At 36.4% G+C, this 12,575-nt stretch overlaps 1 protein-coding gene across 3 annotated transcripts in view; it reads right to left on the reverse strand.

Moving 5' to 3' along the window:
* Positions 1-11,545: 11,545 nt before the first annotated feature.
* The window catches only part of LOC136857887 (F-box/LRR-repeat protein 20), a 201,344-nt gene continuing 200,314 nt past the window's right edge, over positions 11,546-12,575 (reverse strand). For all 3 annotated transcript variants that reach the window (XM_067136925.2, XM_067136924.2, XM_067136923.2), the window contains one exon: positions 11,546-12,200. In XM_067136925.2, the coding sequence (XP_066993026.1) occupies positions 12,094-12,200 (107 nt within the window). In that variant the 3' untranslated portion in view covers positions 11,546-12,093. The remainder of the gene's footprint in view (positions 12,201-12,575) is intronic.

The raw sequence follows: 12,575 nt of genomic DNA on the forward strand, positions 1-12,575 counted from the left end.
CAAGTATTTAGGTTGTGTGTTCTCCCAGAATGGTAATACAGTAAGTGAGATTGAATCAAGGTGTAGTAAAGCTAATGCAGTGAGCTCGCAGTTGCGATCAGCAGTATTCTGTAAGAAGGAAGTCAGCTCCCAGACGAAACTATCTTTACATCGGTCTGTTTTCAGACCAACTTTGCTTTATGGGAGTGAAAGCTGGGTGGACTCAGGATATCTTATTCCTAAGTTAGAAGTAACAAACATGAAAGTAGCAAGAATGATTGCTAGTACAAACAGGTGGGAACAATGGCAGGAGGGTACTCGGAATGAGGAGATAAAGGCTAATTTAGGGATGAACTTGATGGATGAAGCTGTACGCATAAACCGGCTTCGGTGGTGGGGTCATGTGAGGCGAATGGAAGAGGATGGGTTACCTAGGAGAATAATGGACTCTGCTATGGAGGGTAAGAGAAGTAGAGGGAGAACAAGACGACGATGGTTAGACTCGGTTTCTAATGATTTAAAGATAAGAGGTATAGAACTAAATGAGGCCACAACACTAGTTGCAAATCGAGGATTGTGGCGACGTTTAGTAAATTCTCAGAGGCTTGCAGACTGAACGCTGAAAGGCATAACAGTCTATAATGATTATGTATGTATGTATGTATGATGATGATTATTATTATTATTATTATCATCATCATCATCAACAACATATTGGAATAGAACAATATCAACAGCTAACAACTATACAAAACATTTATGTTTGTAGAAGTTTTCTACAGCTTTTTGATATGTCCTGAACAGTATATTCGTCATACAAACGTTAACAGAACAGCAGGGTTAAAGGTTTCTCGATTAACCGCAACATGATTTCTAAGGGAAAAAGTTAGAATTATATTACAAGTACATCATTCACGTATATGACGAGCAGAAACATTTTTCCAGACTTGTTAGTAACATAAGTGAGTTGCTTGTTTCAAAAAAAAAAATCTGTATTTTGAGCTCATTGAGATTTTTTTTTCCTATTGGTTTTACATAGCACTGATTCAGACAGGTCTTGTGGCAATTATGGGATAGGATAGGACCAGGACTGCAAATTAAGTGACTGTAGCCTTAATTAAGGCACAGCTCCAGTATTTGCCTGGTGTGAAAATCTGCAACAATGAAATTAAGGAATTGTACATAAGATAGTTTCTACGAAAAATCGCTATAGAAAGTAATATTATGGCCACAATGAATTTGAACAGCATTTAATAATAAAAAGAGCACATATCATTGTTTTGAAGAATGTCTAAGGGAAAAAAATTGGGAACAAAACATTGGATTTTTGTAAAAAGAAATTAAAAAGGTCACTTAATTCAGAATGTAATTCACTTTATAGAAACATACACCATTTCCCTGTGAAGGAGAGGATAAAAGATAAGAACTTGGTTAAAATCCTCTGAACACAAGAATCAAATTTCTTTGATGTAATTCACAAATGAGGCTATCTGCTCTGTCCTCTTTAGTTGTGTTTTCTACATTTGTAACATACTTGTAGTACTCCCTCATCACAATTTTTCAACATTTTTCTTTTTGCTGGGTGGTTGTTGTAGTAGTGAAGGATGTTTTAAGGGCAAGTACAAATATTAGCTCTTTTGACACAAAATGGCAACTAGATTTTCTTAAATATAATTGTTTTCCCTTTCTTAGCTATTGCTCTAAACTTGGTCAGGTTGCATCTATGAATATGCTCTTCGAGAAGAAGGGTTAGGGGTGCATCACCTAAGAACAGTGATCTCAATATATAAACAGGATTACAAATCTCTGCTTTGAAATGGCAAAAATTGTGATATTTGTTTTTTGTTACATTGGCAATTGTGTATGTATTGAATGCGAATAGGGCATTTGATTCTTGTGAAAAATATTCTAGACAAGATTTTGTCCGTTTTTGATGATAACTGGAGTTCTATCTTCCGTATGCAGTTATCAGACTGTGCCTCTTAAATAGGCTTCTGATAAGTTCACCTGCATACACCCCAGCGTCAGTGGGTAGGGTCTGACTCATCCCACTCTGATGAGTCTAGTGTCAGACCTAAGACGAAACGCTGGTTAATAGAGCAAATGCCTGAAAAGCCATACATCGAATTTTTGATCCGATGGTGAAATATTGCGTGGTGTATGGTTGTAAAAAGCTCCAGAGAAAAGGAAGTGAGTTCAGTTTCATGGGTGAGTTATTTTAGTATGTAACAAAGGAGGAAACTGGTTTATTCGGACATAACCTCAAACAGTACATGGCCACAAACTATTTATTTACAGTATTTATTTGTTTTTATAATTTGCTTCTTTATCCAGGTTTCCATTTTCTCGGCCTGATATTCTGAAGAAGTGGGTTCAAGCAATACGCAGAGAATATTGGTTACCCACAGCATACAGTACATTATGCAGCAAACATTTTACACCTGATAGTTATCAATCAAGACCTGGTGCACCTGTAAAATTACTGAAAGAAGATGTTGTACCATCAATCTTCAATTTTCCAGGCCATCTTCAGAAAATGTTACAAGATAACAGCTGGTTCGCAAAGAACCAGTCCTAAATCTGGTTAGTATTAGACCTAGAACTATGGTACATTTTGTACAGAAAAATACATTTTGCAAACGTAGTATTCTTATGCATGTAAATGTTTGATGCGACATTTTAAATGCAGAAAGAAGAGGAAGTGCCAGGTGTTTCTGTACAAGATAAATATTAGCTCTTCTGACACAAAATGGCAACTAGATTTTCTTAAATATAATTGTTTTCCCTTTCTTAGCTATTTCTCTAAACCTGGTCAGGTTGGATCTACAGATCTGCTCTTCATGAAGAAGGGTTTGAAAGAAAACTCTGATAAGTTATCACATTTAAAAGAATGTACTTTAGTGTTTGACAGTATGCTCATGAGAAAGCAATTACTATGGGATGATAGTAATAAAGTTAAAAAGGGGTTATGTTAATTTTGGTCAGACCTTGCTGTTCAGACCTTGAGTTCAAGTGTTGCAGATGCACATTAATTCCTTGAAGGGCATAAGCATCCTGATTTTCAAGGTTCAGCCGCAACAGTTTCTTCCATATGGAAAACCAGATAGGTGGTTGTTGTTTGACATCCTTAATTCTTGAAATGTCTTCGGCCAAGGATTCAAACAACCTTTGAGATTAGAAAATGTGAACTTCTATTAAAAATATTTTGATGAAATGGAAAGTTTCTTGAAGTCAATGACTATTAATGATGTTCCTATTTTGTTACACCCCTGTAAAACATTTTCATTGGGTTTCCTGTTGCATATTAAAAGTATAGGCATGTTGGTGCCCGAACTTCTTTTCAGAGAGAGTGACCCATTCAAATATTTTTTTTTGACATACAAGGTAACATGATCATATTGAATTGTTTCTTCCCTTCCCCCCCCCCGCCCCCCGTTATTCGAGCTAGAGGTCGTTCCAGTCAGCTCTCAAATCACTGTTGCTAAAGAACAGTATAACAGTTGGTTCAAATGCCAATGTGATTAATTTAGAATCAAACTGTGAATTCTCTGCTGTGCACTTCAGGTCTTGTAAGGTGCAGTCAGGATCAAATAATGATAACTATTTGGATTCAAAGTGTTCAGTTTATTGCAATTCACTGGATGCAGCAGAACTAAGTGATTATGTAAACAACATTGTTTATAGCTGGCTTTGTTGTTAAAAACCATACAGTGTTGTGAATGTGCTGCAATATTGACAGTGTCTATTAACCAGACCACAGATCATACATATTGCAAAACTCACATCAGATCCAACTGCTTCCACACAGCAAGTTTCCAGAATGGTCTTGAACTTGCTTCAGAATCAGTGTTTAAAATAATGCAGTATTCAGAGAAGTGCTTCCGGTCTCTTATGAGGTTTTCGGATTGGAGCAAGCCACATATGCATGCTCACTTTGTTTATTGTCTGTGTCACTATTTTACTCTTCATCATCCAAATATTTTTCAAATTAACCACACAATTCTGTTATTAATGTTGCAGATTTACACGAGACCAAGGTATTGAAAGACATTGTCTCTACATATATTTCAGTTAGATTAAAAGCACAGTCAAGAGCAGTAACAAACAGTGTTACAAATACTACTTTACAACAAAAGCTGACAAAGCTCATCTTTTCCCCAATGTGTAATTTACAGCAGAATAATGTATGCAGCTCCTGTAATATGTAATTTCTCTTCCTGAAATTCTAAATATTTGTCAAATGTTTCCAGTTTTGCTATAGTATTTACAGTAGGTATGGTATGACATGTGAACTTCTATTCATCACCATTTTCATTTTCCCTTGTCCAGCTATTGCCAGGTCGAGATGTTGATGGTACTGGTATTTCTCTGCCATTGCTTCTCCTTCCACCACTTCTCTTCAGTAATTCTATTCCATTCCAGTCTATTTTTTGATATTGTCACTGCCAGGAAAAAACCTCCCATGTGTAAAACATACAATTTTACAGGAGAGAGAAAAAAACTTTCATTTTTAAGAGATATATTTAATGACCAAGATTATGAACAATTCTTGTTTATAATTATCCATTAGCTTCTATTAATTATCCATTAGCTTCTATTTGATGTTCGAACATCTGCAGAATGTTGACCAAAATTTAACATACCAGTAAGGTTTTACGTGTTGCCCATAGGAGATTTCAGTTTTTGGGAAATGACACATAGGAGATTTCTTTCATTAGATTACACAGTTTATTTATTATTTTAAAATGTTTCGTAAATGAATAGTTCAAATTACAAAAACTGCAGGAATAATGTTACAGTATATAAGTATATTTCACACTCATGCATGCACGCACACACCCACACACAAAAGCGTGCTTGCTTACATGTTCGTACGTGAACATTAACACTCTCACTCAGCATGTTACTTGCACAATTCAATGTTTCGCTTATTTTATGTTAGCATGCCTGCCCATCCCCTGCGAACCATGTGACCTTGCTGTGGCGGGGAGGCTTGCGTGTCCCAATGAAGCAGCTACCTGAGCCGTAGGTGCAACCATATCGGATGGGTATCTGTCGAGAGACCAGACTTTTTTTTTTTTTTTTTTTTTTGCTATTTGTTTTACGTCGCACCGACACAGATATGTCTTATGGCGACGATGGGATGGGAAAGGCCTAGGAAGTGGAAGGAAGCGGCTGTGGCCTTAATTAAGGTACAGCCCCGGCATTTGCCTGGTGTGAAAATGGGAAACCACGGAAAACCATCTTCAGGGCTGCCGACAGTGGGGCTCGAACCCACGATCTCCCGATTACTGGATACTGGACGCACTTAAGCGACTGCAGCTATCGAGCTCGGTAGAGACCAGACTAACGAATGGTTCATCGAAAGGGGAGTAGCAGCCTTTTGGAAGTTGCAAGGGTGGCAGTCTAGATGATTGACTGATATGGTCCTGTAATAATACTCAACATGGTTTAGCTGTGTTGATACTGTTACACAGCTGAAAACAACAGGAAACTACAGCTGTAACTAGCTCCCAAGGACATGCAGCTCTCTCTGTATGAATGATATACTGATGATGACTTCCTCCTGGGTAAAATGTTCCAAAGGTAAAATAGTCCCCCATTCGGATCTCCACCAGGAAGATGGATACCAACATTCTGCGAGTCAGAGCATGGAATGTTAGAAGTCTGAATCGCTGTGGTAGGTTATACAATCTGAAAAGGGAGATGGATAGACTAAAGTTAGATGTAGTTGGTATAAGTACGTTGGGAGGAAGAGCAGGATTTCTGGTCAGATGACTACAGAATTATCAACACAAAATCAAACAGGGGAAATGCAGGAGTTGGTTTAATAATGAATTTTAAAAAATAGGGCAGCGGGTAAGCTACTATGACCAGCATGAAAGGATTATTGTGGTCAAGATAGACACCAACCAATGGCCACCACAATAGTGCAGGTCTATATGCATTCTAGTTCAGCGGAAGATAAGGAAGAGATAGAAGATCTAATACAGTATGAAAAAGATGGGAGTCTGGAATGCAGTGGTAGGCCAAGGAAGAGAAGGTAATACAGAAGGAGAATTCCGACTGGGAAAAAGGAATGAAAGAGGAAACTGGCTGGTTGAATTCTTCACCGATCACAATTTAGTCCTGGCTAACACTTGATTCAAACACCACAAACGATGGCTGTATACATGGACAAAACCTGGAGACACTGGAAGGTATCAAACAGACTTCATTATGATTAGGCAGAGATTTAGAAACCAGGTGTTGGATTGCAAGACTTTCCCAAGAGCAGACGTGGACTCAGACCACAACCTGTTGGTCATGAAATGCCATTTGAAGTTGAAGAAATTGAAGGAAGGAATGCAAGGAGATGGGATCTAGACAAGTTGACAGAAAATCGTGTGAGGGATTGTTTCAAAGAACATGTAACAGAGGGACTAAATGAAAAGGCTGAAGGAAACACAGTAGAGGAAGAACGGACAGTCGTGAAGAATGAGATCAGTAAGGCTGCTGAAGAAAAGTTAGGAAGAAAGGAAAGATCACCTAAAAAGCAATGGATAACTCAAGAAATACTAGACATGACTGACGAACAACGAATGTACAAGAATGCAAAAAATAAGGAGGGCAGAAAAGAATACAGGCAAATAATGAAGTAGATAGAAAGTGCAGGACAGCTAATGAAGAATGGCTGAAAGAGAAGTGCAAGGATGTTGAAGGTTGTATGACCCTAGGAAAGGTAGATGCTGCATACAGGAAAATCAAGGAAACTTTTGGATAAAGGAAAAGTAGATGTATGATTATTAAAAGCTCAGCCCGTGGCTCCAAGTAGCTTAGGCAGTGGCCTCCTCTATCCATCCCACCCTCTACGTAGTGGTCTCCACTACATGCACTGGCCATGTGACTTGCTAGATGTGCTAGTTACCAACTAATAAGCCCAAATTAGCACATTGGGGCAAAACACTGGCAACCAAGAACAAGTTCCCTGTTCCGGTTCTTACAACACTACATCGACCACCTCACCATTGACCATGAAATAGCACTCCCCTTTAGTCACACTTAGCAAGGATTCGAACCCACAATGTGTTCCCGCCATAGAGACAAATCCAGCTTCTTGCTAAAATGTGACATTCTGTACATATGTATGTAGTCATAAAATTGTATGTTTTCTTAATTTCTTTACTCAGACATTACATTCTTAGCATATAGTTGATTTAATTTTAGTTACTACACGTTCCAACAATCTTTACATATACTTAACATTATGTATCAGAGAGCTGGCTAAGTCTATTCATTTAGTCAGCAAAATTAGCTAAGTTACTATTGGTTATGTTGTCAAAAACTCAAAATTAGAACCCACAATCTGTTCCAGCTATAGAACTGGTGTAGCCTATTGCTAAAATGTGGCAACCTCTACATATGTACACAGTTCCAAATTGTATTGTATATAGTTGGTATAGATTGATGTTTTATTTAAGTACCTTATTCACATTCAATATTTTCTTAGCAGATTGCGGACTTTATTTCTTTCCTATCTAATAATAGTAATTTCATATCTGTATATAATTTATTTAAATTCTCTCATTACTAATACTGCAGAAAATAGCAGAGTTTCCTTAGTTATACTGTTAAAGAAATAAACCCATATTATTGTATTTTTGTGTATGATAACTGTAATAAAACAAAATCATCTATTCAAATGTAAATGATGGAAGACAAAACTAATTCAGTAAAAATAAAAATTAACAAACAAGGAAGGAAAAAAAAAAAAAAAGAGAGATTGTCATACAGAATAATGTGTATACCTCAAGACTCGCAAGCTACGACGTATACAATCCAATCTCCCACTCCTGTCACCTCTATTTACCCTCTCCCACATCTAACACATCACCTTTAACCCCCCACCATCTCTTGGCCAGAGAGTACGTGTCCCGTCTCATCCTTCAGGGGAGGAATGATAGCTTGAAAAGATAGCCTCCACTAAATGCACTAGCCATGCATCTTGGTAGGTGTACTAGTTACCAACTGAGGAGCCAAAATTGGCACACTGGGGTGCAATCCTGGCAACCAAGAATGACTTTCATGTAAAACGTATCATTTCCAATAATTGGAATTATGAATTTACTCATTTAGGACATATATTTCAGGGAATCAAAATCTATATCTTCTTCCCTGCTGTAATAACCAGATCCCACATATCTCCAACTATGTAGGTACGTCTATGTTTTGCAATCCCTGACCAATACCGTATAGAAAATACTTTCTCATATTTTTCTCTCAGGTTTGACATGCTTATATTGGACATGGGCATTTTACCATGGGAAGGCAGGGTTTGTGAAATATCAAGGGCTACAAACATTGGGAGTGTAATATAATGTAAAGCAAGATTGCATACCCGTAAGATTGCCAGACTGAGCAACTCACGTGGTTGAGGCACTGGCTTTCTGACCCCCTACTTGGCAGGTTCAATCCTGGCTCAGTCTGGTGGTATTTCAAGGTGCTCAAATACATCAGCCTCATGTTGATAGATTTACTGACATGTAAACTAAATCCTGCGCGACTAAATTCCAGCACCTTGGAGTCTCCAAAAACCGTAAAAGTAGTTAGTGGGACGGAAAGTCAATAACATTATTATTATTAATAATACATCTTAAGATTACCAGTATATTAACATTTTCCCTTCTTTAGGATGATTTCAATTTAAGTAATAATAGAACAAACAATCAAATTTTATAATCATTACAAAAAGTGTCCTGATCACATACGATTATAATAATATTATTGATTTTACATCCCACTAATTACTTTTATGTTTTTAGGGGACACCGAGTTACCTGATGTCCCACAGGAGTTCTTTAATGTGCCAGTACATCTGCTGACACTAGGCCAACATATTTCAACACCTTCAAATACCACCGGAAAGCCAGGATCGAACCTGCCTAGTTGGGCGATCACATAAGGTTGGTTGCAAGTAGTTAATACTGGTATAGGCCTAAAGAATCTTAAGATAGCCTGAAGATAATTATTAGTAGGCCTACCCATGAAGTGTAATATCACAAAGTTTGCAAATGCAAAGCTATTTTCCACTCTTTAAATGCAACTACTTACTACTGTTTACCTTCAAGGTACATTCACACCAGATTCAGATTAAAAGAATAATTTTAACAAACCACTTCAATATTAAATTATTTTCAGCAAAACATGTATTAGAAAACATCAAGTAGTTTAATCTGAAAATATTAATTCATAACAATGGCCTTAAAAGGACAATATTTTATTATAATTCCAATAATGTTTGCATGGCTATATACAGGACACGAGTAAGAGAGAGACGGACATACCTTCACCGTCATGGCAGACCGCTAACTCTGTCATCACCGTTTTCCATCATGCAGTGCTACCTCCAGTACATATTAAGAGCTCAATTCCTAAGAATCATGTAGTGTGCACAGTAGTTATCTTTAATTGGCACTACTGCAGAATATTAGTCACTTGTTGAATGTTCGTCTTCCGAGTTTATCTGAATGGTAACAGTTTTATTCCTGCATGGTTTTAATTATAATAGATGTAAGTAGTGTAAATAATTTGACATATTTAACTGTGATTTTATTACAAGTATTTTCTATGTGGTAAAGAAACTGTGCAGTCTGTCGGTCGATAATGCTACATAACTTTACCATTGCAAATGTTTTGTTTTGCACCAAAGACTATGGCAGCACCTAAAAATAAATTTTGAAAGTGGGATTGCGATCACTAAAGAGTGTGCCTTCCAAATCCTGAAGAAGTGCATGCATATTCTTGCAGGCCACTCCATTAATACGATTACATTTTGAACTGTAATCCATAATTTCCTTATTTTCAGAATCAATTGGCCTTTTATAAGATAAAATCAGGCAGAAAACTTTTCTTCACTGATGAAATTTTTAAGGACTGTCAGTAGTTGCAAAAGGTGAAAGTAAGATGAGTGTGGCTGCTACCCTTGGTATTAATGAATCTATAGGCTTACTAAAAAGAGGCCAAAGGGAGTACATTTGGTATTTAGGAGTTTTGCAATATTTTCTGATAACTAAGCTTATTTTTCTGAAATTTTCTAAAAACCTTGTAGGCTATTTAGTAGTTTAAACTCGATTGTTTCCGAGAGCCGTTCTGGTATCACTGGGTTGTAGCAGGCAAGCAAGGCAGTACGTAGTGACGGCAGCGGTACAGCAGTTGAAAAGTGAGGCGGCAGCAGAAGGTAGCAACGTAGAATTACGATGAAACTTGCATAATTGTAGCAAGAAAATATTACACGGTATTGTGTAAGGATAAGTAAACTGCTTTTCTTTTAAATTCAAAATGGAAAAAATGCTCAGTTGGTCAAATACTATAATAAAACGAAATAAGACATAAGCTGGAAAGAATTTATAATCCATTTTAATTCAGCATTTCTTTCATAACATTTTGTACATGTATTACACATTGTGCTCGACCGATTGCAGATGTGTTTCACATTCTCACTCTTAAAGCACTGAAAAGCATGGCTTCAAACTAATGGGACAAGTCTTCAAGATGTGTAATGATAGATAAAAAACAAACAGCAGGGACAGTAACATCACTGATTCCTATTTGATGAAAACAAAAATTCAGTTTTCTACAATGGCCACAGTGACTATGCAGGTGTAGAGGGTAAGGATTTCTCATCATCAAACCCAGAAACAAATTTCGATATCAGAAAACAATAAGGTAGAATAAAAAAATACAGGCAGATTTTTTTTATTTCTTTTACCACATCTTCCATTCATAATTCCCTATTACAAAACATGTTCATTTATTTCAAGAATAGTACTAAATGTGCAATGAGCTATGTGACTGTTAGAATCTGACTCAAATGACAAACCAAGAGAGTTTGCATCCATTCCTTGTACACTCAACCACACAAAAATTGGCTGGCAATTCTCAAAATACAAGAATATTCATAACCTGTGAATGGTGGCCAAAGAGACAATACTTGGAATCCCACCACCTACCCAGTATGTTCACCTTATTTCAAAGACTGCCAATTTTTGTGAGTTGAGCGTACATATTTTCATTACATCGATGCTACAACGCCAAAGGAAAAACCAATGTATAACTTAAATGTCATAAATCATATCCTTATGACAAAACCAAAGCAGAACTGTTTGGAAAACTCATCTAGAAACTAGACAATGTTCCCAAAAATGAAACAAGAGTTATGCTATGCCAGCACAGCATACATTTCAAGAACAAGAGTTGGCTTCTACCAATCAACATATCGTCGTCGTGCCTGAAAAAACAGCTATGTGCAACGTTGTCAGAGAAATACTGACTGACAGCAGCACATGTATCATTAAGAACAAGAATTATTTACTATAACTCACACAATTTTGAACCTTAGATGACAGAATCATTCCAATAAAATATTTCAGATAGCTGTTTTCGCAGGCACAAAAACGATATCATACAAGTGTGAAAATAACAGACCTAATTATATGTTGAATTATCTGTTAATCTGTAATCTGTATGTACCGGTGGCCAATATACACAATTCTCTCCCTTCTAAACCAAATTTCCCAGTTTTTAATTACATGCCATATTATACATTACATATTCCAGCAAAATTAGAAATTCTATCCATACATCTTTTTAAATCTTCAGTGGTGTATCCTCCACCTTATCACTACACTAGCACAGAAAGGGACATCTCAATCATTTTAAGTGCTAACTTATCTGGCACAATTCTGTAGAAATCGCTTCCAAAGAAACTATATTTTTTAATCTCAATTCATATACAAATTTCAAAGCTTAAATTCAACATTAACATTTTAATATATTTTGTTTTTTATTTAGCATCAGACTGAAGGAATTGTTGGGTGTAGATCTTAATATGTATGACAACACTTGAAAATATCTCAACCGTAATAAGCAATTTTTTAATAATTCATTTCATTCATCTAAAATAGTCAACATTTATGTGCCAAGTTTCTCATTTTGGAGTATGTACTATAAATAGCAATTGGCAACTTTTACAAACTTTCGAAAAGCAATTATCGAAAAATCACAGCACAAAATAAATATAATTAATAAAATAAGTTGCTAAATGTAACTTACCAAATTATCACATACACAACCAGTTTATAACCAAAAATCACTATAACTATCATAATAATCATTGAAGCCAATTTCAACCAATTCCTCCAAATCATCTTCTGAGGAAAATCCTGAAAAATCACCATCACCGACTGAAACAAATACAGAAGATTGTTACCTGTGTGTATTACCTAAAGGAATAAGGGAAGTTGCCAAAAAAAAAGTCCTATCCACTACAGTTTAAATGTTTATGGTAGCTACAACACAACCAATACATGTACATGAAGCAGTTGGCAAATGCAAAATTTTACTCAAACTTTTTAAAAGAGAAAAGGAAGTAGGATCCATTTTATCCAAGGCTAATCTGCAAGTGTAAAACACTACTTTTCTTACAAATCGTAAAAGATTTCCCATAAATACTGTACTGTACTGAGTGCATAACTACACGTCTCTAAGAAATTGTGCAGTTTTGTTTGACGACTGTGCACAACACAATGGTGATAGTACCTGTACAGTATTATGCAGGT

This window comes from Anabrus simplex, chromosome 1 (genome assembly GCF_040414725.1).
Source record: "Anabrus simplex isolate iqAnaSimp1 chromosome 1, ASM4041472v1, whole genome shotgun sequence".
Taxonomy (NCBI): domain Eukaryota; kingdom Metazoa; phylum Arthropoda; class Insecta; order Orthoptera; family Tettigoniidae; genus Anabrus; species Anabrus simplex.